A 27653-nucleotide genomic window follows, 5' to 3' on the forward strand; every position below is an offset into this window, starting at 1 on the left:
CTTTCTCCTAGTCTCTGACAATTAAGTGGCTTTTCTTGTCAAGTCCAACCCCTTTAACATGTGCCCTTGATCTCATCCTCTCCTGTCTTCTCCAGCTTATTGACCTCTCAATCATCTCCCCTTTCTCTCCAATCTTCAATCTAGAGCTACTGGTTCCTTCTCTACTGCCTTCAAACATGCCCAACTCTCCCTATCTTAAAAAACAAAAACGTCAATAAACCTGACCATTCCCCCAAGCTACTCTTCTCCCTTTTCCAGACAAACGCCTAGAAAAAGCTGTCTACATTCATTGCCTCCACTTCCTCTCTTCTCACTTTTCTGCAGTATGGTTTTTGACCCCATTCATCACTCAGTTGAAATTACTCTCTCCAAAGTTACCCATGATTTCAATGGCTTCTCAGTCCTCATCCTTCTTGATCTCTCTGCTGCATCTGACACTGCTCATCACCCCCTACTCCTGGAGATTTTCTCCTTGTTCTCCCATTTGTCTGACCATGGATTCCTTCTAAGCCTCCTTCTCTGTTTCAACATTCATATCATTCCCCCAACTGTGGATGTTCTCCAAGGCTTTTGGTTCTGAGCCCTCTTCTTTCTCTCCCTCTCTCTGTGTGAATTCATCAACTCCTATGAGTTTAATTATCATCTTTAAGCAGAAGATTCACAGATCTGTATATTCAATCCCAATCTTCCCCCTGAACTACAGTCTCAAATCAGCAACTGCCAATTGGACGTTTCAGGCTGAAGACCTCAAAATTCAACATGTACCAAACAGAATTATTACCTTTCCCTATTTCTACTGAAGGCATCACCACTCTGCCAATCTCCCAGGTTTGTAACCTCAACATTATCCTTAACTCCTGAGCCTCCTATACCTTACTTATCAAATCATCGGTCACCAAATCTTATTTCTACTTCCCCAACATCTCTCACATCCAACGTCTTCTCCATACAGACACGATCACCATCTTCGTTCAGGACCTCATCAATCAACCAGACTATGGCTGAGGCTCCTACATGGTCTCCCTACCTCAAGTCTGTCACCACTTCAGTCTAATTCTCCAACAGCTACCAAAGACATTTTCTTTAGGCAAAATTTTACCATTTTATTCCCCTACTCAATAAGCTCCAGTGGCTCCCTATAGCCTCAAGGATCAAATATAGATTCTTTGGCTTTTAAAACCCTTCTTCACAACCCAGCCCTAAGCCATCTGTGCAACCTCATTATATTCCCCTTCCCATACTCTACCATCCAGAAGACCAACTGGCCACCTCTTTGTTCCTCACAGATGGCGCTCCATCTCCTGTCTCCATGTCTTTGCATCTTCCGTGCCTGAAATATATTCCCTCCTCTCTTCTACCTTACACACTTCGTCTTCCTTCAAGACACAGGTGGAACATCACCTTCTTTATGAAACCTTTTCTAAACCATACCCCTCAAGTGCTCATGCCCTCCCTCCTTAACTCTCTTGTATTGCTTCTGTACATGCTCGGCCATATGTCTCCATGTTGTCTATGCCATGATGGAATGGAAGCTCCTTTGAATTGATAGCTCCAGCACCTTGAAGCGCTGAGGAAGTTCTCCATCAATATTGTGGCAGCTATCTCCTTACTTAGACTGATTATCCACTACCCATCAGAAATCTTTCTTGTCCTTTCCGGTCCAAAGGAGATTTTGCTAGGCAGAGAAAACAGCTCAGATAACAGCCAAGCAGCTTGGCTTTCTCTCGATGGTCAGTTATCACCATTCCACCCATGCTTCCCCAAGTGCTTTCCCTTCTTTGATCTCACTTTCCTCAATACAGCCTTTAAAAACCCATCTTTCTTTCATTAAGTCTTTCTCTTTCCTCAGAGGCCTCAGTTCACTCTGAGCTTTAGCTCTACTGACACCATTTTTACAGAACTCCGCTGTGTTTGGATTGATCCTGTTACTATAACATGCCTATTACTCTTGCTTCTGTCTTCTGTACTTTTGAAAACCCAAATCGGGTGGTGTGTTCTCTGTGTATCTACTTTTGTTCTCTTCAAACAACTACCCTTTCACTTCCTTATCTGAACTGTTTCCCTTTGTGCCTTCAGAATTTCATTCTTGATAGTCTCCCATCCCTCCTGGGCTGACTTGCAGAGCAGAAATTTTATTTTAGTTCATGGAATGCTAGTTTTCCCTTTGAAATCTGTTTTCTGAAGATTGAGGGAGCATGTCAGATGATGCCCAGCCTTGTTCTCCTCCATCACAAACTCTGTAAGGCAGTAGTCCCCACCCCCATCCCCGACTCCAAGAATCTCATTTCCACTTCAGGAACCAGCTCTTCCTCATAACTGAGAAGTAGAACTGGCAGAGATTTTTCTCTCTTTCTTGGTTCCTTCACTTCTTAGAGCATGGAAATATCATTAAGGCAAGCCGAGAAGTTGCTGAATGCTCTGCTTTAGGCAGCTCCTGCTGAAAGCCAGACAGATGACTCTCCCCTCAATCACTATCATTGCCCTTGCTATTTCCTGCTTCAGTTCCAGAATGGCAATATGTTTCCTGAATATGCCCATGCCATCTACAGTGTACTCCCAGGCCAAAATCCTCTGGTTCCTGGATTGCTACTCAGGAGAATGCCTCCTTAATATACAAGGCTACTATATCACAGTTTTACCTACCTCGTTTGTTTTTTTCTATAAGAAATTCTAATCCAGAATCATTTCTCAGTCACGGGTCAAGTTTCAATGAGAACTAGGAGGTCAAATTTGTCTTCTTGGAACCTCTAGCTTAATTTTGCTTGTTGTTTATATTTTACGCATCTGTGTCACCTGAAGCTGTGGGATTTACTACTAGCTCTTCTCTTGGATTTTGCCACCTGTGGACTTTAGGGTGTCTCAAATTGCTATTTCTTTTCCTACAATGTAGGTACTCTCTATGGTCTCTAGCTTGAATATATGCCAGCAATTTTTTCCCTTCTTCCACTATTTTTAAAGTCCTTCTGATTAGATTTGTATGACACCCACCTTTGTTAGGTATGCTCCATCCCTGTCTACAGGTCTGTTGTTCCTCTATTTTAAGCCATGGCTGAGAAATCAAAACCCCATTCTCAAGCATCATTTTCTTAGCCAGCTGTTTTCCCCTGCATCCCTTGCCTTCAGGGGGTAGCAGTGATAAAAATACCACCTGGGTCCTTTCGGTCTCCAGTTTCTTGCCTGAGACTTTATAATCTTTGGCAATACTTTAGAGGCTTCTTCTGACAATATTATTTATGCCCATATGAATCACCAGAAGTAGATATTAGTCATATGTTTTGACAAGCCATGGGAGGTTCTCAGTTATGTACTGAATCCATGTGCTGCCAAGAAAATAACAGACTTCTCTACGACTGTCATCAAACTGACTGAGCAAGAAGTCACCAGTCTCCATGCTCGTCCGCCTCTGACTTAGTGGATGCTCTCTTGCCCACAAGTGGATGAGCAGTTGCTCCCTCCACAAAGCAGGCTCTTCCAATTCTCCTGCAAGAGCCTCAAATTTGTTTTTCATTCCAAGTGTACAAGAGTCTGTCTTCCCTTCCTTTCTTGCATGACATTTTTCTACTTTCCAATACCCTGACACAGGCCAGGTTTTCCCTCTACCCTGAGACTCTCATTTTTACCCTTTCCCCTACACTGAAGGCCTGCTTGTTCTTTTGGAGGGGGACACTGGGGACTTTGGGGAGGTGGTGGAGAATCCAGAGGTCAGTGAGGGAGGTCTCAGGAATGTTCAAGGACACAAGGGATGCTGAAATGTATTTAGAGACATTAGGATAAGTTTAAGGATTTGGGAGAACATTGGGAAGGTTTGTATGATTGAGACCATGAGATACTGGGATTTTTAAAATTGGAATTATTTTGAGGGGTATTGTAGGGGGTTTCTTGCTTTGCTGGGGAACAAAAGAGAAGTTTACAAGTGTTGGGGGTACAGTAAATCCTAAGGGATTTTAAGGGTGTTGGGGAACACAGAAGACATTGGGAAAATTAATAAATGTAGGGGAATATAAAGTTCAGTGAGGGAAGCTTGAGGAGTGTTGAAGAACACATGATACGTAAAGGAAAGGAGGAGTTTCTGGAGTGTAAGGGGCATATGGGACTTTGAGGAAGGTTTCCTAGACCACTGGCAAGTGCTGAATGCTTGTAGTATCTGGGGGGGAATCTGGGGGTTCTGGGAAACATGGAGCCTGTGGGAGAGGAATGGAGCCCCTGGGTGAGCCCTCACCTCCTGTGTCTGAACCTCTAGGCCCCTCAGCGCCTGCTTTGTTTTCCGAAGCTCTCTCTCAGCTCTCCCTACGTTGTTCTGGGCCTCAGTCAGAGCTTCCCGGGTCTTCCCAACACTGTCCTGGGTTCTGTCTGCATTCTCCCTGTGGACACAGGGAAGGTCAGCTGGCCCTGGACCCAACCCTGAGTGCTCAGTGGTCTCAGGGAGGGCCTCGTCAGTAATGCATGATGTGGGGCACATAATGGATGGTGCGCTGGATTTGAAATCACAGGATAAATGGGAGCATCTCTGCCATACTGTGGTGATCTTGGGCAAGCCTCATTGTCCTCTGGTGCTTTAGGAGGGGTCTGGGTCAGGTAAACATGCCTTCAAGTGCTCTGCATCCAGTAAGCCTCATTAGTCTCTAATGCTCTATGTGAGCAAAGTAAAATTTGTCCTCCCTGGTCAAAAAAGAGATGGACCTGGAGTCCTAAAACATGGGTTCAAGTCCTGGCTCAAATATAAATTCATGTTTGGCAGGTAAAGCCCCGCATAACCTGGCTCTTTTCTCTCACTCCCTTGCGTGAAGGATACAATCCAGCGACTTGGTTCCTTTTCATTGGCTGACTGTCCCCCATGCCTGGGAGGCTGTCCTTCCTTACTTCTGCCTACAAGCCTCGTTCCAGTCTCAGATTCCATTCTACCCTCTTGAGAGCCTTTCCAGGGCCTCCTCCCCTCCCCCAGCCCCCAGCCTGTGCCTTCTCCTCTGAGATCACCCTCCATGTGCTCTGTCTCTGTCTTGTACAGACACTGTTGTTTGCATGCTGTCTCCCCTGTTAGAGTGGGAACTTCCTGAAGGCAGGAACCATGGTCTTGCTTCTCTTTGTATCACCAGCACTTATTTAGCACAGTGCCAGGCACCCAGTATGCACCTTAAAAAATGCTCATCAACAATGCTGTGGGACCACAGACAGGTCCTTTAGCCATTCCTAGCTTAAGTCTCGGTTCCTGTCCAGTTGCACATTCTATAATCCGGGAAGCCCCAGCTCCTCACCTGGCCCGCTGTGCTTGCTGAAGGAGGCCCTGGGCTGGAGGCAAGGCCCAGTCCATACTGTCTGGGAGCTGGAGGGCATCTTGGATTTCCTCCAGCAGCTGTTCCACTGCTCTCCGGCCCCCCTGGGGCAGAGGGATTTTCAAGACCCTCTGGGCCACCAGCTCCACACTCTCAGGGTCTGCCCCTTCACCTGGAGTGGAGGGAAGACAAGGGACTGATATCAGGACTATGGACGTAGATTCTGATTCTTAAACTTCATTGGAAGGGGAGGAAAGGAGGCAGGGGAAGAGAAGGGAATGAGCATTTTTAAGCCCCTACTATGAGCCAGGCACTGTGATAAGTGCTTCACAAATATTATTTCATTTGATCCTCACAACAACCCTTAGGTAGGTGCTATTATTATCCCATTTTACAGTTGAGCAAACTAAGGCAAACAGAGGTTAAAGTGACTTGCCAAGGGTCTCACAGTTAGTAAGGATCTGATGCTGCATTTGAACTCAGGTCTTCCTGACTCCAGGCCCAGTGCCCTGGGCACTATGGCATCCTCTAGTTGGCTAGGGAAATAAGATTAGCCAAAGTTCCCATTTCTATAGTGCTCTATGATTTCCAAACACTTTCCTCAGAATAAAGATCTCTAAGGCCTCTCTAGATCTAAATCCCAGGACCCAACCCTGAGAGTAGGTAGCATATTGTAATACCCGTTTAACAGACAAGAAAACTGAGACTCAAGAGAAGGAAATCAGCTTATTTGAGGTCACATGGCTACTAAGTATTGAAGACAGGTCTTCTGAACCCAACTAGTGTTTTGTTTTTTTTTTTAGTTTGGCCCCCTCAGGCCTAAGCCTAAACTCTGCTTTAGCTAGGTGGGGGAAGTCAGTACCTTCATGGAGACAAGGAGAGACACATACCTCCCTCACTACCATTCTTCAGTTGTGACCCTGGCACAAACTAACTTCCTGGTAGCTCTTGATATGACCCTGACTTGTCAACCTTACTCTGCCTGAACCCTGATCATGAGGGAGAGGGTCTGCTGAGCCCCTGAGCTCAGAACTCTTCATACCCACTTGGGGGTCTGACTGGAGGGGAGAAAGATTGTTTTCTTATTCCCCTCAACCTTGGTCTTACTTGTAAGGAAGGCCCGGATCCTCTGGATGGCGGCCAAGATGGGAGCAGTGCCAGCCCCACGCCATGCGGCTCGAGCTCGGCTCAGCACCTCCTCAGCCCGTGAGTGAGCAGCCCCTGCCGTAGCCCCAACCCGTTGCAGCTGGGGGAGTGGAGTGAATTAGTGGGGCTGATCCTTCTTAAATGTCTTGGTCCTACCCTCAGCCCCCTGCAAAAGCTCACCCCATATGCCTATCTTCCCCATGCTTCTAATTCCAGCCTTGCCATTCCCCCCAGCGTGGCTCCGTCCTTACCCGTCGATGTAGCCGCCCCAGTCTGGTACCTGTAGCACCCAAAGCATGGGATGTATTGCGAGCAGACCCCAGTGCCCACAGGGAAGTGGGCAGTGCTCCAGAACAAGAGGCTGGCCCACAGGGGGAGAGAGCACAGGCCCTCCCTACACCCCACGGCCCTCCACAGACCTGCAGACACAGACAATGGGCCCAGAGTGGTGTCTCTGGAAACTGAAGAGAGATCAGTGACTCCTGACCCCACAGTCACAAAAATCCAGAGCCCAGAATGTCCAGACTGTAACAGGCTGGAGAGGCTATCTAGTTTAACTTAGTTATTTTATAAAAAAGGAAACCAAGGCCAGGAGAGGTAAGGAGGAAAACTCACCCAAACTCACAGAGGTGGGAAGGAAGAGACTCTAAATCCAGGTCCTTCCAAACCAGAAACCCTCTCTGGGATTTCTGAGCCCAACCAGAGGGAACTTTCCTGGAGCCACAATCCCCCTCCCCAGACTTAGACCATCCTCATCATTCCCGTCCCAAAGGCTCTGACCTTGAGCTGGGCCAGGCTGGGGGTCAGGGCCCAGGAGGCATTCAGAAGGCCCTGGAGCTGCTCCCCCAAGGTGGCTGCTCTGAAGGGAGACTTCATCTCCTGTAGCAGCCCTTCTGTTCTGCGGCGGACACTGTGGGATTGGCTCAGGGCACTCTCCGTGTCCGTCAGGGCAGTTGTGACTCTAACACCAAACTCAGCCTCCTGGGAGATGAGAGCAGCCCTGGAGACCAGGGAAGCAGCATCTGGGGGAAACAGGTCAGCACATAAGGATGAGCCTCCCTCCCAACAGTGACCCCAGAAGTGTCACCAGCATCCATTTGGGCCATACCCTGGGCTCCTCCTGGGGCCTCCTTGAGCTGGGTGGTCAAGCGGTTGAGATGTTCCACTTCTTGCATCAGCTGGTCTATGCGGGAGTGCTGAGCTCCAGCCCAGGGACCACTCACCCCCACATTCCGCTCCACCCCTCGAAGTGCCCGGTTCAGCACTGACACCTCCCTCCTATAAAGAAGATGTGGAAACATTCCGGGATGAAGACCAGTCCTCAGCTCCAACAGCCAGAAGCTGACCTCTGACTTCAGGAAATGGCCTCTAAAGCCTGGTCCCTGATTGCCCAGTTCCTGACAGACCCTAAAATCCTAAAATCCTACCCACCCCTCTCCAAGCCCCTGGACCTCCTTGGTCTTGCCTGAGTCCATCCCGATGTTGCATCAGCTGCTGCAAGGGCCCCAACAGGGGCTGGGTGGACACCAGGACTCCCTGGACCTGCCCCAAGGCTGCCTCCAGAGCCAGGAGCCGCCCCCCACTGCCCTGCTCAGTAGCCACCTCACTCAGGGCATCCCTTCCCTGAGCCAATGTGGCCAGCTGCTGCTGGAGGTCATCCAGTTGTCCATCCCATTGAGAGAAGCAGTTTGGGCAGGGATGGCAGTGGGGGAAACTGCCCTGGGAACCCCGGGCACAGGCCTTGCACTGAGGGCCTGAGATGCCATCAAGACACGAGCAGGCCCCGGTCCTAGGGTGGCAGCGCAGAGAGACTGAGCCCTGAGGGTCACAGGCACAGGCTGGGGAAAAACAAAGGAGCTGGGATCAGCACAGGGAAGTGATTTCCCTGGTCCCTAAATCCATACAACCCCTCCCACACACTTTGTTTTTCTTAGGACTATAGGATGGAAGGAGGTAAAAAACTCAGAAGGGAAGTGAGCTGTCTAAGGCCATGCAACTAGTAAAGAGAAGGAATGGGATTCAAACCCAGTTTCTTTACTGGCTAAAGTCAGACTCTTTCCACCACACTGAGCTGCTTCTACAACATCCCCCTCGCCCTCAGCCCACCTTTTCCAGGCACTCTACTCTTCACCTTTGCACTCCTTCTCTGGGTCCCCCCAGTACCCTTCTTGGCACTGAGAGCAGGTACGTCCCCCAAATCCTTCCCGGCATGGGCACTGGCCAGTGACCTGTGGGGACATGAGACCAGGACAGGGGGCTCTTGGAAGGACAAAGACACAGTCCACACACAGAGGGTTCCTCAATCTGTCTTTCTATTGCCCTTTGTAACGCCCTTCTCTTGGACAAAGCTGTCCTTCACCAGTCTATCTTCTGCCCCCACCCACCTATCTCCTCCAGGACCTCAGCTCACAGATCAACCCCACCATAACCCTCGGGCACCTTCAAGCTTTCCCTCCCTACTGGCTCCTTCGTCTCTGCCTCGATCCCAAACCAGCCTTTGCTTGGTTCAGATCCTGGCTCTGCTACAAACCACGTGGATCACTTCCCCTCTCTGGGTCTCAGGCCCTTCTCTCTAAAGTCAGACAGTTAAGTGATTGCTACAGCCCTTTGTTGACCTAAACCCTGTGAGCCTAGGATCACAGCACCCCTGAATTTTAGAGTGTGCCCCTCAAAGAAGCCTCACTCCAACATACCGCATATATGATCTGATGCGTGTTGTTCTATTACATATTACATACTTTACGGATCTGTATAAAACACATAACCTACATATTCATTTACACAGCAAACACCATGTGCCAAGCACGATACTGAGTACTTTACAATTACTATCTCATCGATCCTTACAACAACCCCAGGAGGTAGGTGCTATTATTACCTTCCCCATTTTGCAGATGAAGAAACTGAGGTGGACAGGGGTTAAGTGACTTGCCCAGTCACACATCTAAAAGTGTCTGAGGCTGTGCTTGGCTTTCACTCCTCCCAACTCCAAGCCTGGTGCTCTGTACACTATGGCGCCACTTAGTGGCCTCAATGCACATAGCATATTGAAGACTGCCACCTGAGGCAGGCCATTCCACTTTGGGATAGTTTTAATTGAAAAGCATTTTTTCCTTTCCAGAAGACCCATGACGGAAAATGCTGTCCACACCCAGAGAAAGAACTATGGAGCCTGAATGCAGACCAAAGCATTCTATCTTCTCTCTTTCTCCTTTTTTGTGGTTTTTCCCTTTTGTTCAGATTCTTTCATGTGACTAATGTGGAAATATGTTTAACATGATTATACATGTATGGCCTATATAGATCAGAGTGAGTGCCATCTTGGGGAGGGGGAGGAGAGGGAGGGAAAAAATTTGTAACTCAAAATCTTATAAGGTGAATGTTGAAAACTATAACTAAATTAATTCTTAAAAAAAAAAAGAATTTTTTTTCCTGACATCAAATCTAAATGTGTCTCTCTGGAACTTGCCCCTGTTGCTACTGGACCAGCTGCCCTCTGGGGCCAAACCAAACCAGTCAAATCTGTCCTTTCCCAGTTAAGCCCTTCAGAGTCTTGAAGATGGACATCCCAGACACTGTGAGTCTGATTCAGGCCCAAGGACCCCCTTGTGCTCTGCCCTAACAAAGTCCACATCATGAATGAGTGGGCCCGTCCTCCCTTTGTGAAAGGCTCTGGGTTTGGAGTCAGGGACCTAGTTGTGCACTCTGGCCCTTCCACGAGCTATCTGGGTGACCCTGGACCTGTCAGGACACTGATCTGGGTCTCCATATTCCTCAGTGGTAAGGCGAATGGAGATTACATTAGATTGTCTCCAAAGTCTAACTTTTTAGAAAAGGGGGGATTATCCTTTCTTTTTTTTTGCACAGCTCACCATAGAGGGCAGTATCCTCCTTGAGGATAGCAAGGATCTGAGACTATCAATCCCAACTTCTTTATTTCACCAAAGAGGAAACTGAGGCCCAGATGGGGAATAGCTTGGTTATACACAAATCCTAACGGGCCCCAGAGTCAGGATTGGGCTGAGGTCCTCTGACTCTGGAGCCAGGGCTCACCTCACTGTACCACACTGCCTGGAAGTAACTTGTCTTTGGTCCCACAGCTGTTGGTGACAGAGCTGAAACTTGGCTCCAGCACTGCTATTCCAGTAGATTACCCCATGGACCCACCAAAGCTCTGACACAGAGAGTTCAAGGGGGACTATTTTACAGATGAAGAAACTAAGGCCTAAGGGCCTATTGTGTGCTGCTGTACTAAGTGCTGGGTCACAGGGTGACCTAGCCCCTGTTTGAAATCCAGTCTCCTGACTTCCAGTAGTCCACGTTCTCTTTTCGCTACACCACACTGACAGATGCCCACAACTGCCCCTGACAGGCATCCAGAATGTCTTCCTGACTGTAATTCTACGATATTAGCCCAAATTCTGGGTCCCAGCATTTGAGGCACTCCATGATCTGGCCCTGACTTATCCAACCTCTGCTCCCCTGCCTCTTCCTCCACCCCCACCAGCCCAGGATTCTGTCCCCAAGCACACCTGCCCACCCCACCACACACACACACACACACACGCACGCACGCACGCACGCACGCACGCACGCACGCACGCACACACAGTTGCCCATACACATGGCCGAATAATGTAGACACATACACACACATACAGCTAGACACACAATCACACCTACACACATGCAGACAAGCATTCAAACAATCCACAGACACACAACTGTCATCCACCAGGCAGCCACACATAAACACCCAAGTGTATGTGCACAAACATTAACAAGCCTGGAATCTCCCTTACCGGATGACAGGTTAGCTGCACTGAGTGCTGGGTGTGACAAGCACAAGGCTCACAGCCCCAAGGCCCTCCCAGGTTCCAGAACTGGGGGGCGCAGTGGTCACAGAGCCGCCCTAGGACATGTGGGCGGCAAGGGCAGTGCCCACTGAGCCTATCACAGAAGCAGATGCCACTTTCAGGCAGGCACCGGGCAGGCACTGTGCCTTGTAGGTCACAGCTGCAACCTAGTGGATAAATAGAGACGAGAAATGTCAAGGCTCAAAGGAGGAGCTCAGCATCGGATGATAAGGTTGGAGCTTCGGCAGGGACAGAGGGTACAAGCAAGACAAGCAGGGGGTGGGGGTGTGAGTCCATCATCTCTCTCTCTAAGTCTCCCTCCCGTTCAATCCTACTCACGCCGGCAGCCTCGTGGCCGGAGGGCATTGCCATAGTAGCCAGGCTGGCAGTGTGAACAGTGTGGTCCATGGGTGTGGTGTAGACAGCGCTGGCAGTGACCACTGTGGGGGTCACAGGCCATGGGGTCACTAGGGTCTATGTTGTTGTTACACTGGCAGGGTCGGCATGGTGCTCCCCCCACTACTCCCTCTGGCCAGGGGCGCCCAAAGTAGCCCGCAGAGCAGCGGTCACAGCGAGGACCTGCAGAGGGCAAGAGAAACCATTTCATTAACTCCTATACAGAGAACCTAGGCCCAGGGCACAAGGCTGAGCTCTGACACCAGCTGTGTGGCTATGGGCAAGTTCCTTAGTCATCCTGATGCTAAGACCAGTAAGATGGGATACCAGTCCTGGTACTCCTTCCCTCCCAGCAATCCTGGGGTAGGGGTGATAGGAGAAGCATGCCATCAACCTTAAAAAGCTCCCAAGAAATAAGTGACCAAAGGATATGAGCAAACAAATCTCAAAGGAAGAATTACAATGATCTAGTAATTCTATTAGTGTATGAATAGGGAAGATGGCTCCAAATCACTAATAAAAAGAAAAATGAAAATGAAAATTCTAATGTTCCCACCTTATACCCAGCAAAATGGCAAAGATGGAAACAATCCACGCTGGAGGGGCTGTGGGAAGACAGGCATACTGGTACACTGTTGGTGGAACTGCATGATGGTCTGTCTAATCATGCTAGGAAACAAACTGTAACTATGTGAAAAAAGTGACTGAACCATCCATATCCTCTAACCCAGTGATTCCACCACAAAGCATATGTGCCAGTGAGGAGAAGGATGGAAAGTCCTCCTAAATACAAAAATATTAACGGGAGCAGCACTTCTGTGATAACAAAGAACTAGGAACAAAGTGGGCTCCCACAGAGAGAGCGATGGTCAGACAAACTGCTCTGTGTGAATGTAATAGAATATTCCCTCACCATGAGAAATAAATGTGGGGAACTAAAAAACAAGGAAAGACTTAGATGAAGCTGCTGCTTGGAAAGGTCAGCAGAACCAGGAAAGCAATGAGAATCATTACAACATAAATGAAAAGAAAAATGAGACAAAACTTGAATAAACGGTATAGTTAAAGTCCCGATGTCTCTTCTTTTGTGGGACAAAGGCAGTGGGAGGTATGCAATGCTGCCTGTGCTATCAGAGGTGGGTGGTGTGATGGGTGATTTTGTTTAACTGGCTTTTTTTCTTTTGTCACAAGGGATAGTTCACTGTGGAAGGGAGAGAGGGGAGCAGGGTACATCTGGAAATGACTAGGATGTAAAATCAAAATTCATCAATAAATTTTTTTTAAAAATCGATGAATCTTAAAGAAACTTCCAAGTCCTGTATAAATGTAAGCTATTGTTGCTCCACAGACCTTTTTTCTGGGCCTCAGTGTATCCATCTGTAAAATAAGGGGCTTGGACTGGTTGGTCTCTTGGGGCTCTTCGCCCAGAGCTCTAATCACTAATCTTCAATCACTTCCTATTTCCAAGCTTCAGGTTGTTCATGTATAAACTAGGAAGAATAATGGGATGCTTGTGGTCCCTAAATCCTCTAGGATGATGGTTAAGGACGGGTCTTCGCAAACATCATTACCAACATCACCATCAAAGCAGTGATGACGAATCACCAAAGACACCATTGGTTCCCTGTGCTCCCTCACAGTTTTGTCTCTGTGAAGGTGTTCGGGCCTCGGACTGTGGCAATCAGCACGGCATGCTGTGAAAAGCTGCGCTCTGCCATCAGGAGACCTTCCATTTAGTAGCTATGTGGTCCGGTACAAGTCATTTTATTTCTCTAATCCTCAATTTTGCCATCAATAAAATGGAGAGAATTATACCTGCGCTACTTCTTTTATAGGCTGCCGTGGGGTAAGTGCTTTGTAAACCCTAATGTTGCCATAATATGGGGGAGGGGGGTTAGAAGATTGGACCCTGGTTCTCTAGCCTTAATGCCCCCTGTTACCACTTACCTGCATAACCAGGGGCACAGAGACACAGGATTCGTTCACTCCCACCATCCGCCTGACATGAGGTCCCATGGTAATTACCAGAGCCCGGGAACCCAGGGCAGGGACAAGGCCGGCACTGCTGTCCTGAGCCCAGGACAGGGTCTCCATAATAACCATCCTGGCACCTGTGGGGGTAGTGTGGTGCTAATAACCAGGCTGGGTGCCACCTACCTGCACCACCCCAATGTTGCCCAGCAAGCCCTGAAGGTTTCCTAGGGATAGGAGTCATATCTCCTTTTTAAGGTAGGGCTTTAAGAGGAGGCTTCACTCACCTTTCACAGTGACGCCCAGTGGTGGCATCTCCACAGGCCTGGCACACACCTGTATGTGGGTGACACTGCTCTGCATGCCCATTACACTCACAGGGCTGGCACTGAGGGAAGCCCCATTGGCCAGGCAGGCACCGGTCACACCTTCGTCCTGCGATGCCTGGCCAGCATGGGCATTGTCCACTTAAAGGATCACAAGCCAAACTGGTGGACCCCTCAGGTGAGCAATGACATTCTAGGGGAAGCAGTGAGGGGTCAGGTTGAGGGGTGGGGAGAGTCTGCCCCAACCCCATCTCCATGCCCACCCAGGGCTCAGCCCAGTGTCTGTCTCAGTCCTCACCACTGCAGCCTGCTGGGCCAAAGCCATACGTCTGGGGCTCACACCTGTCACATCGCTGGCCAATGACGTGGGGTCGACACGGACACTGGCCACCCACACGGGCACACTCAGAGCTCAGAGAGCCCTGTGGGTCACACTCACAGGCTAGAGGTAGGAGAGCAACATCTGGGTGAGGCAGGCTGAACTCAGCCCCAGGTGCCTGAACCTCAAACACCCTTAGGACTCAGCTCTCACAAGAGACACTTCCATTCATTCCCCCAGCCACCTTTTCATTCCTGTGTCCAGTCTTTCTCTGGTCGCACCCCCAACCCTCCGACTTCTCTCACCCTATCCCTCTATGTACATGTAGATCCTCATTCCACCCCGGTGGTCCTTCTAGGTAGTACCCAGTCAATTCCTGAGTAACTCCAAGACAGGGAGGTGTCTCAGTGGGCAGAGGTCTGGACTCAGAATCAGGAAGACCCGAGTTCAAATCCTGTTCCAGACACTTCCTAGCTATATAACCCTGGGCAGGTCACTTAACCACCCTCTCTGCCTCAGTTTCCTCATCTAAAAATGAGGCTCAAACTAGGGCCAAATGAAGTAACACATGTAAAGTGCTTCATAAAAAATACACCGCAATAGAAAGGCTGGCTATTATTAGCATCGTCACCACCTCCCCCAGGCACTCTGTAGCCACTCTTTCTCAATTCCTTTATTGACTCCACTGACCCAGGAGACACCCTAGTCCTGCTCACTCCTTTACCCAACATTCCCTAGTCCCAGCCACTCAGAGTCACTCACCCAGGCCACCGCCATAGAGCAGAGCAGAGATGCTGCAGACCAAGCGGGCACAAGATTCTGATGAGGGTCCCAGGGGGGGTGTTCTTGCAGCTTCAAGACACTGAGCATGACTGAGTTCTGTCAGGCGCCCCGATGCCCCAGGGTCCCCTCTTCTCAGACCTGGAAGCTCCTCCACTCGAGGCAAAAGCACCAGCTGTGGAGAAAGGGGGAGCCTTAGTGACAGGCTAGTCTGTGGGGAATGGTGTCTATCCACAGGAATTGGGCAACAGGCCAGACCCAGATTCAGGACAGGGGGCCTCTCTGAAAAATGAGAAAGAGACTGGGAGACCTCAGATGGGTCACAGGAAATCTGAGAATCCCAAGGGACTTTGGAAAGTATACCAGCCCTCAGCATTCCTAGTTCCTTTCTTGACATCCACTCCCATGGTTTCTATTCTCCATTCTATGCAGATGACTCCCACATCTCTCTCCCGACCTGGGCTCTACATTCCAGCCAAACTGTACCAATCACTCTTCCTCAATTTAATCCTCCTTTCTTGTCTCCATGAATTCACACATTCCTAGAATAGCTGCCCTCCTCATTCGGGCTCTTTCTTCTCTGATTCTCCAGTCTAGGTACTTCAGCCTCAACTGGGGCCCTTCGTCGATGCCCTTAATTTAAAGGGATCCTCCAGTTTTGTTAGAGTATTTCATTTGGATCTTGCTTTTGTCTGTTTCACATTCTCCCTTGCATTATATTTATTTGAGTATATGCTGAATCTCCCTAGTATACTACATTTTCCTTGAAGCAAGAAACAGTTGCCCCCCTCCAAAAAAAATAAACAGTCCCTCTTCTTACTCCTTGTATCCAGAGCACCAAGCAGAAAGCCCTGCATGCAGCAGGCGCTTAGTAAGCTAAGAATCAAATTGAACCTCCACTGTATCCTTGACCTTATTTGTTCAAAAGGAGACTGATCATCTTCCACCCCAAACCTGCTCCTCCTTCCAGCCTCCCTGTTTCAGCTCAGGATCTAGGCTCAAACCCTTAGAATCACTGCTGACTCATTCTCCATCATCCCCACACCCAATCGGTTTTCATTAAGTCTTGTCCTTTAGCTATTTTTCACTGGCAGCCCATCTTCCTGGTGGCTCAAGGGTCCCTCTTTTCCTCTGCAGAGACTACAAGGGACCTGGGGAACATGTCATTCCAGGATAAAAACTGACAAGCCAATCTCCTCCCGGTTCCCTAGTACTGCCACTGCTGTGTGGGGATGAAAGGCTGGATGTAGGATTTAGAACCTAGCCCAGCTTTCTGCCAGGAAGGCCCGGCTAAAAAGCTCAGCCCTAACTCACACTGAGTCCTCTCCTCTGACTCACTCTTCCCTCATGACCCCTTCTCTGTCTCCCAACCACAGACTCGTTTTTCCTATTGCACATCCACATACAAACCAGGGGCTCCCCCAGACTCCGTCAAGCCCAGCAGACTGACTCCTCACTGCAATTCTCCATTTTGGCCCAGTGAGGCTAAAAGTGAGCTTGTTCTTGGTGTATACACTCCCCTTCCCCACATCCAGGGTCTGGTTTCTCCCATCCACTTCTCAGACACCAATGACAAGAGTATGTCTCAATGTTCCTTCAGCAGGCCTGGGAATGACTGGCGGCTGTAGGCAGGCACCTGCCTCTGCAGTGTAAGGCACACAGAGAAATGTCTGCCTTTTCCCAATCATGCCAGGCCTGAACACTGTCCCAACATACAGGGAAGCCTTCTTCCTAGTCCAGGCCCTCATTGTTTCTCTGGACAATAGCAATAGCCTCCTAAGTGCTCTTCCCACCTTTTGCTTCTCCATCCTCAGGCTCATCTTTTACATGGCCATCAAGATAAATGTCCTGCGGCACGTATCTGACCATGTCATTGGTCAAGAATGGTTCAGTCCAAACTCCCCAGCCTGGGACCCAAAGCTCTCTCCCTGGCCCCATTCTAAGCTTATTTCTACCTCTGCTCTGAATCCCCTGCCCAGAATGCTACCCTCTTCTCTCCAAATCCTAGCTGTCCTATAAGGCCCAAATGAGAGGCAGCATAGGATAATACAAAGTATATGATAGCTGGATGGCTCAGTAGATGGAGCACTGGATCTGGGGTCAGGAAGCCTTGAGTTCAAATCCAGTCTGAAACACTCCCTAGCTGTGTGACCTTGGGCAAGTCACTTAACCTGTTTGCTTTAATCCTCTGGAGAAGGGAATGGCAAACCACTCCAGTATCTTTGCCAAGAAAACCCCACGGGCGGTACCGACATGCTATGGTCCATAGGGTAATGAAGAGTTGGGCACAACTGAATGACTGAACAACAAACAACAACACTGAGAGTCAGAGGACCTGGAGGAAATCCCAGCTCTGCCACTAAATGCAGGTGTTACCTCGGCCAAGTAAAACCACCTCAGTGGGCCTCAGCTTCCTCTTAAGTAAAATGAGAATGGCCTTGGGGGTCCCTTCCAGCCCTAGATCTGTGAGCTGATGACTAAGTAGGTCCTTGCCTTGTACCCCTGCTCACCCAAGCTTTCCCCCATCTGCCCTGCCCCCCCCTCCCCCCCCCTGCCGGGGGAGAGCTTCTCAAGACAATGTGTTCCCTGTGGGCAGAGCCTAGGCTTCCTCTTTCTCAAGCTCCCTGATGTGCTAAGCCCAATACTGGGAACAGTGAGGCTCAGAGAAGTCCTGAGGAATGAAGAGATGTGCTTGGGACCCTAACGTGTTAGGAGGCAGGGACCCCAAAAGCCTCACTGAGTCTAGCAGGATGGTTCCCCGGGGGAGGCTGCGCACACTTGTCCCTCGCTGTAGTCTCAACGTCACCATGTATCTGGTTCCAGGTTCAAAGCAGAAGGGTCTAGACAGAACCACGGCTCTGGCAGGAAAGGGGGTGTTAATGCAAGATTGGTACCTGTGCTCACCCACCCTCCTGGTATCTTCCACATTTGCACCCCCCTCATTTTCCAGATCCCCCTGACTGAACTCATACCTGTGCCTGGAGGGTAGGGCCACCTGATAGAGCTGCTCTGAGGGCAACACATTGGCACAACGGGTGCTGCTGGGCAGGGAGGAGGCACGGACACTGACAAGAGCCTCCCAGTCTTCAGGGGCCTGGGAGTGTCAAAGGATCAAGGGTGAAAGAGTTTCCCTCCCCAATCCCCCAGCTCTTCCATAACCCCATAGTCTCAGGGCCTGACCTGAGCTTCATAGCGCAGTACGATGTCATATTCCATGGCTCGTGGCACTAGAGGGGCCTGGAACATGAGGCCAGCCTTGTCCTCCACCCTGACAAACCCAGGGCCTGTCCAGGAGGAGGCATGAAGGCCCCTGCCCCAAGGCTGGGGCTCCACAGCAGCCTAGGAATGAGACAGAAATAATGCTGTGAGGGCTCAAGGGGAAAAATCCGGCTCTGCTTCTTCTTTGTCTCCCTACAGACTGGGAGCTCCGAGGACAGAGCCCAGGAAAGCGTCCGACACCTCCCATCACCCTAGCCTCCTTTCATTCCCAGGGCTTTCCCATCGACTCTTCACCTTGGAAGGTTGGCGGCTGTGGCGTCCACGGCGAGTAATGTGGGGAGGGCAGGGGGTGCTACTTCGGCGCCGGAGCCGGGATCTGAGCCTTTTCGGCACAGGTCCTGTTGTTGGCAGGCAGTTGGGGGGGGCATCACGTAGTGGGGCTCCCTGAAGGACAACAGGGCTGAAGGTCTATGTCTCCTCCTACTTGGATGCTCACTGTCGGATTCACCTCTACCTCCTTTGGTTAACTACTACTCCAGAATACCACCCCTCCCCCTTGCCTTCAGCTCAGAGACTCACAAAATCTCTAAGCTAGTGGGGCCTCTTAAGGGCATCTGGTACAATGTGTCCATCCTGACAAGTGGTCATCCAGCCTCCGTTTGAAGGCTTTCTGTGCTGAGAAGCTCACTGCCTTCCAAGGCAACTAATTCTATTCAAGTTCCCCTTCCAGAAAGCCCTCCGTGACTGCTCTGGTCTCCTGTCATCTCTCCCTCCTCTGAGAGCCAACATTTGGAGCTCACATACTCACAGGCAGACGGGGGTCAGAGGGCTTGAGCCTCTGCCCAAGCTCCGCCTCGGCTACAGCCTGGTCCAGGGCTGCACAGAAGTAACCAGATTGGAGCTGAAGGCAGTCTCGGCCTTGTAGGTGGGGGCGACAAGGACAAAGGCCCTCCCCTGAGGAGCACCTGGTGACACAGGCAGTGTTGGGGGATAAGGTTAATCCTCCATTTCTGGCCCTGACACTGCCTGGAATCCCCCCTCCCTCTAGCTTCCAGGCTCTTGACCAAACCCTACTGACTAAGTCCCCACCTGTTGCTGTAGGCTCCACCAAAATCACAGTCACAAGGCCGGCAACCAGTGAAGTCATTGCTCAGTCCCCAGAATTCTGGCTGCAGGGAGAGAGGAAGGAGAAGAAGAATCACAAATTACATGATTCATATTCCTGAAGGAGTGAAAAGCTTACAAAGAGTTTCCTTTACAACATTCCTTCCAGGTAGATTATCCCCATTTTACAGACAAGGCCACTGGGGCTCAGGAAAGTTAGAGGATTTGTACGACAGCTAATGTCAGACCTAGCTCTCCTGTCTCTAAACCCCAGGATCTGACACCAAGCACACCATGCTACCTCTTCTTTGAGAGCCACATAGTCAAGTAGGTGATGAGGGATCACAGGTAGAGTGCCAGGCAGTTGCAGAGGTTAATATTCTAGAAAAATCTTGTGAAGTTTTCTGTCTAAATTTGTTGATTCAAAAGAGGTCTACCTCCATTCAGAGCTATAACTGGGGTAAGGCAACCAGAGCTTTTCCCACAGTGCTGACATGGCAGGGAGCATATTTTCACCCTGTGGCAGTCAAGAGATCACCGTCCCTGCCACTACCACCTGCAGGCCACTGCTGTGGTACTCCTTCCTACCTTTCTCTCCAGTCCCCATGGGGGCACTGGCCCACTTACAAGTTTTTCCAGAAATCCAGTTGCTCTGGAAGCGGCTGTCAAAAAACAATGGGGCTGAAGGACTGTAGTTACTAGTGTGGGCAAATTTTAAACACAATCTCAAGCTGACAGCCACAAAGCTGTGCTGTGAGGAGTCTACCAGTTTTGGGGAGAATAAGGGATGATGATCAGATAGAATCCCCTCTGGGCACTGGCTGTGCCAGGTTGAAGAAAGAGGACTCCGAGGCACCAGCAGAAGCTCGGAGGCCTTCTAGAGAGATGAACTAGGTCCTCCAATTAGTCAGTGTCCATCTACAACTGAGACAGAGAGAATCAGAGGGGCTGTTGACTCCTGAAGGCCTAGGAGTACTCTCTTAGGACCAGCCAACGTCAGCTGACCCCTCAATGGGAGGAGCCTTAGAAATGACCTCAAACAAACCCCTCGTTTACTTACGGAGAATCAAAGTTCCAGGTCCTTTCTCAATGAGTTGTGAAAGTCACAGAGTAAGACTCCAAAGTTAGTATTCAGAGTGAGTTTAAAAAGAACAGCATGTAGCACTAGCATCCTTTGGGAGGTAGGGGATGTGGGTTCAAATCTTGGATCTACTCATGTGACCTTGGCCAAGTTATACAATTTCTCTGAGCTTCAGTTTCCTCATCTCTAAAATGAGAGGGTGAGACTCTGTGATCTCTCAATCCCTTCTGACTCCTAGTCAGGCCCAAGTTAATCCAGTAAGAGCTGCTTAGCAAAGGTGGTACTGAATGGTACCTTATCTTTCATTTCCTTGAAATACTTGCTGTCTATGTAACATCTTTCAATTTAGTGTATGGTGATATTTAAGTTTAATTTTCCAATAAAAAGAATTACATTGAAAGTATTTTTAAAATAATAATTGGGAAAATAATCTAGAAGCAGTAAGGCTTAGAAAAAGCACAGGACTTGGAAGCAAAAGATCTGGTTTGTAATCCTGTTTCCCCTACAAATGAGCCGTATGACTTTGGGCAAGTCCCCTTTCTGAGAGTATTTCCTATTCCAAACAATAATAATTCACACGAAGGCATCCTGCTGTCATTTCAGCAGACAAGATTTCTTGGGGAGCAAACAAAATCTTATTTAGAACCTTAAAAATCATCAACCTAAAAGGACCCTCAGAGCACAGAACAAAGAACTTCAGATCTGGAAGGGATCTAAGAATGGAAAATATCACTTATCAGTGCTGGAAGGAACCTTAGAACACATAATCCAGAATGTCAGCAAGCCCATGGGGATTGCTGGGTACAACCTTCTCCTTTTTATAGATGGGAAAGCTGGGACCTGGAGGTAGACCAACTTAAAGTCACATAGCAGAGTACCTTCCTCTGTGTTGAATTTGCTAAAGTTATTACAAAAGTAAATGGAAAAAGAGCCAAAGATGTTGAGTGAGGATCTTGAGGACAAGGATTAGGGCTCAGCCTTCAGTGCCGAAGATCGAAGTCGGGGTTCTAGGTTGGAAACTAGATTTCAGTACCGTGGGTCAGGCTGGAAGAAGAGAGTCTGAGGTTAAGCTAAGAGCTCACCAGGCATTGGTCACAGTTCTGGCCAGTGACAAAACGTTTGCAATAGCAGTCACCACTGATGGAGTCACAGGGGGTGTTACCTGGGACCGTGCCCCTTGGATCACACCTGCAGGCTAGGGAAGCAAAGACAGTGTCAAAAGGTGATGGAAAGGATGGCCTGGAGAAAAACTGAAGATGGAAAGGTGACAGAGGCTGATCCTCAGTCTCAGAGAACTGGGCTCAAATCACAGTGTTCTGAGCTAAGAGTCATGGAGTCCTGAGTTGGGGGTCAGAGAGTTCCCAGGGACATGGGATCATTTATACAGACAGCCTTTAAGTGGTATCCAGCTAGTCATAGTGACTAGGTATACAAGTTTGGGAGTTCTAAGAGTCAGAGGATTAGAGGGTCCTGGGGTCAAGAGTCATGAAATCTTGGATCTGGGGGCCACTCACACAGGATTCCTTGGGTCCAACTGGACTCAGGTGACAAAAATTGAGTGTCTTTTATTGGTAATTCTTAGGGTCATGGGGTCCTGAGTTGTATCAAGGGGTTCAGGAAATATAGACTCATGAGGCTGGGGCTTCCTAAATTCTGGGTCACATTCTGGAGCTCTCAGGTTAAGGGGTCACAACAGCGGCTTTGGGCTACATGAAATTCAGGCTCTAGCAACGAGGTATCCTGAGTTGAAGGGCTTGGGATCCAAGGTCATGGAGTCTCCGGGGTCACTCACACAAACAACCTTCAGGTAATGCTGAGTTCAGACCATAGTAACCAGGACGACAGTTATCACAGCGCGGGCCCCACACGTTGGCCTTGCAGCGACACTGTCCAGACAGGAGCCCCCGGACCTCATCTGTATGTGTGTCACAGAGACCCCCATCCAGGGTGCCTGAAGGGTCACAGTCACAAGCTGGGGGCACAGAAACAGAGTTGGAACAAATACCAGGGTCAGAAATTATGAGTGGAGTCGGAGGTTAGGATTGGGATGGGGCAGCAAATACCAGGATTAGTTCATGGTTGGGGCCAGGACTCATCATCAAGGGACTTACGTTTACAGGTATATGGGGAGCGAGGGTCTTCACGGGGGTCCCGGTGGTAGAAGGGTCGGCAGATCTCACAGTGCCTCCCAGCCGTGTGGTGCTGACATGCATCACACACGCCTCCACTCACGTTGCCCGAGGCCACAAAAACAGCCATATCAAAGTGGCAACTCCTGGCATGCTGGTGGCATTCACACTCTGGGGGGAAAGAGAGGGAACCTGGTGGGTCAGAGATACCCAGGGGATAGCAAGGGCACACAGATTATGGAAGGCAACAAGCAGCACACACCCTGGCAGGCGTGAGGATTCCCAGGCTCGGCTGGGCGCCAGGGTTGGTCATGGTGCAGGTCCTGGCAGCGCTCACAGTGGGGTCCAGCTGTCCAGTGCTGACACACACAAAGCCCATGGACCTGAAAATGGTAGTGAGTTGATAAGACTTTGGGATCACTGCCTCAGAGAGACTGAAAGGATTCTGAACCCCAAGAAAACCCTGGGCATCTAACCCTTAGAGACTCCAGACTCAGTCCTCAGGAAGCAACACCCTCCTGCCCCCCACACCCTCCCTGCCCTGAGAGATTTCCACTCACCATGCCATCCACACTAGGTGGGGCACCAGGAGCAGGTGCACACTCAGAGGCGTGTCCATGGCAAAGACAACTTCCTCGGACCACAAGCTCATACAAGGCATAGTAGTAGTGAGGCCCATGGTGGTGGCCCCAGCCTCCCAGGGGCCCATCTCCCAACGTGTGGAGTTTGGAGAAATTCACCCTCAGGTTGGTAACTCGAAGCAGCTCTGGGGAGAGTGGGGTAGTGATGGTGGGTGGGATGGAGACATCAGCCTGGACAACCTTCTCTCAGACTCCTGTCTCCCCTGTCCATCTTTCTTTCCAGGCTATTCTTCACACATATGCCAAAATAATTCAGGGATGTGACTAGGTTATTCCCTTGCTCAGAAACCTTCGATGATTTCCCAGTGTCTACAGGACATTTGAGACCATTAATAATCTAAAGATAACCTCCTTGACTCAGAGTGCGTTAAGGTTCCTAAATCATTCTAACACTGTACAAATATTAACATTCCTTTTTTTATAGCTGGAGAGACAGCACAGTGTAGTGGAGAGAGAACTGGCCTTAAAACCAAGGGAGCTGAGTTCCAATCCTGTCTCTGGCATCCTGGTTCATACATCCTGATTGTATAAGCCTGCGCAAGTCACTGAACTCCTAAAGGCTCTGAAGCCCTTGAGTTGCAGGGAAGGCACTAACTTGCAATGGTCAGGAGAGTATCTTCAGCTGGGTGTGTAGGATGAGAAAACAGAGGTTCAGAGAGGGCGAATGACTTGTCTTTGGCCACAGGCCTAATGAATGGCAGTGCTAGGACTTAGCCCATGTCATGTGACTGGAGACCAGGGATTTTCCTAGCCTATGCTCCAACAAAGCCCAGCTCCTCACTGGAACACATTAGGCGCAATCTGGCCTCCCATCCTTTGTTCTCCCTGCCCATAATGCTCATCCCCCAGCTCCTTCTGTGTAGGCCTCACCAAATCACACTGACTGATGATTCCAGGCACAGCTTAATCCCTTTGCTAAACAACCCAGGACAGTTGAGGTGGCACAATGAATAGAGTGCCAGGTCTGGAGTCAGGAGACTCCTCTTCCTGAGTTCAAATCTGGCCTCACTCACTCACTAGCTGTGTGACCCTTGGCAAGTCACTCCACCCTGTCCGTCTCAGTTTCCTTATCTGCAAAATGAGCTGGAGAAGGAAATGGCAAACCACTCCAGTATCTCTGCCAAGAAAACCCCAAATGGGGTCACAGAGAGTCAAACATGACAGAAAAAAGACTGAACAAAAACAAATAACCCAGCCTTGTTCTGTCCCCTAAGGGATTTTCGTATATTGGCAAGAATATTAGACCTGGATTGGATTCCCATCTCTGCCACTGATTAGCTTCAGGCTAATTCCCTTCCCCTCTCTGTTTCTCAATTTCTTCCTTTATGGGGTTTGGAGTAGATGGTCTCTAAGGTCCTTCCCAGTTCTAAAAATTAATGGATCTACATGCCTAATCTTCCTATGAAGATGGCACTATGTAACTTTATTTAGAAAGCATTAATAGTTTTCCTAGAAACAATTGTTTAAAATGTTTGGGGAAGGAAAAGATGAGGCCCCTTTAAGAAATATGCTCCGTTTGCTCTACCATTTCATTAAATGCCTTTGCTTTAGGGAAGAAAAAAGAAAAAATATATGCTGTGTCAAAAACATTGTAAAATGCTAATGCCTGGAGGGAAGCATTGATTGAGGTAGAACAGTCAGGAAATGATTTGGTTGTCAAGGAAACCTCTTTCTGACTGGAAGACCTTGCCTTGCTGTGCTCCTCTCAGGGGGTCACAGAAACATGGAGGGTGCCTACCTTAGGTCTCAGCTTCTGGGGGGAATACCCTAGTGTATGGGAGGGAAGTTGGGGGGAGTCTCAATGGGTCTGGGCATCTGAAAGGTCCCTTACCTTGGATCTCTGGACCATAGGGATCCTCCACAGGGATGGCTGGGTCCAGAACTTTGAAAATTACCTGATATGGGGGCAGGCAATAGGACCTGAAATTCTGACCACTGACCTCTAGCCCTTAATAACCGCGCCACCCCCCTTCCCTCAGCCTTCTCCTCTGCTAAGGGACTGACCTCACCCTGGCTTGATGGTTCAATGTTTGAGTAACGCTGATCACAAACGAGGTCACTGACTTTGCGGCCAGGTGTAAGGGGAATGCCAGGGAAAAGGCCAGAGCAGTTGTGAGCAAAGTATCGGTATACTCTCCAGGAACGACCCCCATCCGCTGAACGCTCAATGAGAAGACCAGCTGGGCGAAAAGTCTAGGGAAACGTGTGTCAGGGTGCACAGGATCAATGAATAAGGTCAGAGGTTAGAAAGTAACTGGACTTGGAAGCATAAGGCCAATAATCACCAGGATTAGGTCACTTGTGTAGTAATAACAGCCAACAGTTATAAAGCATTGACAATGTGCCAGATGCTCGCTCTACAGTATCACACTGGAGCCTCGCAACAACCCAGGAGGTAAGTACTGCCATTATCCTCATTTTATTCATGAGGAAAACGGAGGGAGACAGACCTTAAGTGACCCGCCCTGGGTTACAGTAGAGCTAGTAAGCTTCTGAAGCAGGATTTGAACTGGCGTTTTCCTGACTGCAGACCCATCATGCTATCCACTAGCTGTGATCCCACCTGGAGGTCAAGGATCACATGAGAAAAATAAGAGTGCTATCTAATACTGAAGGAGAGGTGTGGGTTCAGTACCTTGAAAGTCATGATAAGGTGGGTGAAGTAGAATTCGCCCTCCAAATCCAGCTGGATACTGACATTCTCCACACCTTGAACCAATAAGGAGCCAGTCAGAGCTGCCCTGATGGCCGTCCAGTGATTCCACCCCATTGGTTCCCTTCCCCCTCCCCACAACCTCTCCCCCCTCACCACTTTCAGCCTGCCACCATGTTCTTTGCCCATCGGGTCCACTCAGAGAGATCACATTCTGGATTCTATGGCCTCCCTGGCCCCTTGAGTCACAAAAGAAGCATTTCTCAGAGTCCTAGGTGGAGGAAGGCGGGGGTCAGGGTCTCCAGCCTCCCCTCAGAAAGGCCCCTAAACTCCCTTCTGCTCCCAAGGGAACGCTCCCCAGGATCTCCTGCAGAAGCTTCTGATCCCACTATCCTCAAAGTGCCCTTAGCAGACTTTGGCCCTCCTCCCTCTGGGAGTCACGCCTCATTCTCAATGCAGAATGCCCTGGCCCAATACGCACCTGCAAGTGGCTGACAATGCAGTAGGGCTCAGGCCCCCTCAAACCACAGGTGGATGAGGCGTGGAGGCTCTGGCTCCTGCCCACAACTAGATTGCCAGTGGGAGGGTAACAGCTGCCTCCAGAGCAACCAGGTCGGGGCAGAAGGTCAGGTACTTCATAGGCATAGGTTATCTGTACTGAGGACCAGAGGAGAGGCAGGACCCTGAATAGAAACTTCCAACCCTTCTTTTCAATGACTACCCCCACCAGGGAACCCTCAGCCCCCCACCAAAGGGACAACCCCCCCCCACTTCCTGCCTCCTTCCTCCCTGGCCACCCCCTTTACTTAGCAGCAGCAGCAGGATGAAGCAGTGGCCCACTTGGCTTGTGGCTGAGAAATGGGGAGCAGTGGTAATCTGGTACAGATGGCTCAGGCTACCCACTCCCCTGCTGGGCCTGGGGGGAGGAGGGGTTAGTGAGAGAAGACTTGCCTAAGAGATGGGTGGTGGGAAAAGACTCTACCACCACCAGACAGTTCCCCTTCCAGCTCAACCTTTCCCCACCCAGACCACCCCCGCTTCAACGCACATCTTGGAACCTATTATGGAGGAGTGGAGTAAGCAGAGAGAATGAGAGTGGGGTTGGGGGGGGGAGACAAGACTTACCCCTGCACCAGACTACCCCCCTCCCCATCCAAGCTGTTCCCCCTGCAGTTCAGACTCCACACCTCTGGAGTCCAGCACAGATGGAAACAGGCAGAGTCCTGGGGTGGGGGGTGAAGATTACTTCACCCTACTCATCCCTAGAGATGGGGGGCAGGACGAAAGACTTCTCCTCTCCCTGTGCTAGCCTGCTCACCCCCATTCTAGTCCACTCTCCTCCTACACCCCTTCACCGTACTCACATCTTGGAGCCCAGCACTGTCAGATCCTGGAGGGGTATGTTTATGTGTATGTGTAGAAGCTAGGACTGCAGAGACTAGTGTTGGCCAGAGCAGGTGCTGGAGGCTTCTCACAGACTGCCACTCCCCATCACCCCGCCCCAGCCCTTTGGGTTGAAAGGAGCAAATTCTCATTCAAATGAACCCCCTCCCCATCCAGCCCAGAAAAGCAGCGTCTCTAGGCACCTCTGGGGAATGTCATTCAGAGCTCGGGGCCCAGGGGAGGGGAGGGAAGCTGAGCAGTGAGAGGTCTGGGGCCAGGGAAGGGGATAGGAACCAGGGAAAATTCTTAAACTACCTCAGAAAGGGCTAGTGTCTTGGTGGAGATTGTTGTGTATGGGTGGGGGGAGGGGTTCAGAAGA

General features: G+C 49.8%; 1 protein-coding gene across 1 annotated transcript; it reads right to left on the reverse strand.

Annotated features, from left to right (window-relative positions):
- Positions 1–1280: 1280 nt before the first annotated feature.
- On the reverse strand, positions 1281–27383 carry LOC118832225 (laminin subunit beta-2-like). Its single transcript, XM_036739626.1, has 33 exons — positions 27367–27383; positions 26698–26807; positions 26373–26548; positions 26048–26162; positions 25874–25947; positions 25243–25431; positions 25070–25133; positions 23158–23363; positions 22860–22980; positions 22580–22768; positions 22261–22440; positions 21551–21663; positions 19373–19452; positions 19092–19248; positions 18578–18727; positions 18245–18403; positions 18037–18158; positions 17802–17922; positions 15047–15239; positions 14264–14407; positions 13927–14158; positions 13616–13779; positions 11612–11851; positions 11219–11439; positions 8548–8644; positions 7882–8254; positions 7525–7694; positions 7197–7438; positions 6668–6835; positions 6378–6516; positions 5253–5442; positions 4220–4361; positions 1281–1376 (listed from the first exon to the last, which is right to left on the reverse strand). The coding sequence occupies exons 1-33, from the start codon at positions 27381–27383 to the stop codon at positions 1281–1283; spliced, it is 5154 nt and encodes a 1717-aa protein (XP_036595521.1).
- Between the last annotated feature and the right edge of the window lie 270 nt (positions 27384–27653).

This window comes from Trichosurus vulpecula, chromosome 9, assembly GCF_011100635.1.
Source record: "Trichosurus vulpecula isolate mTriVul1 chromosome 9, mTriVul1.pri, whole genome shotgun sequence".
In the NCBI taxonomy this organism is placed as follows: domain Eukaryota; kingdom Metazoa; phylum Chordata; class Mammalia; order Diprotodontia; family Phalangeridae; genus Trichosurus; species Trichosurus vulpecula.

What these genes read in the sequence shown, in the direction of transcription:
- LOC118832225 (XM_036739626.1), bottom strand. An exon ending in ACCTTATCATGACTTTCAAG is followed by an intron (nt 25,432 to 25,873) that starts GTACTGAACCCA and finishes ACGTTTCCCTAG; the next exon opens with ACTTTTCGCCCAGCTGGTCT. An exon ending in CCTCTGACCCCCGTCTGCCT is followed by an intron (nt 18,728 to 19,091) that starts GTGAGTATGTGA and finishes GTTGTCCTTCAG; the next exon opens with GGAGCCCCACTACGTGATGC.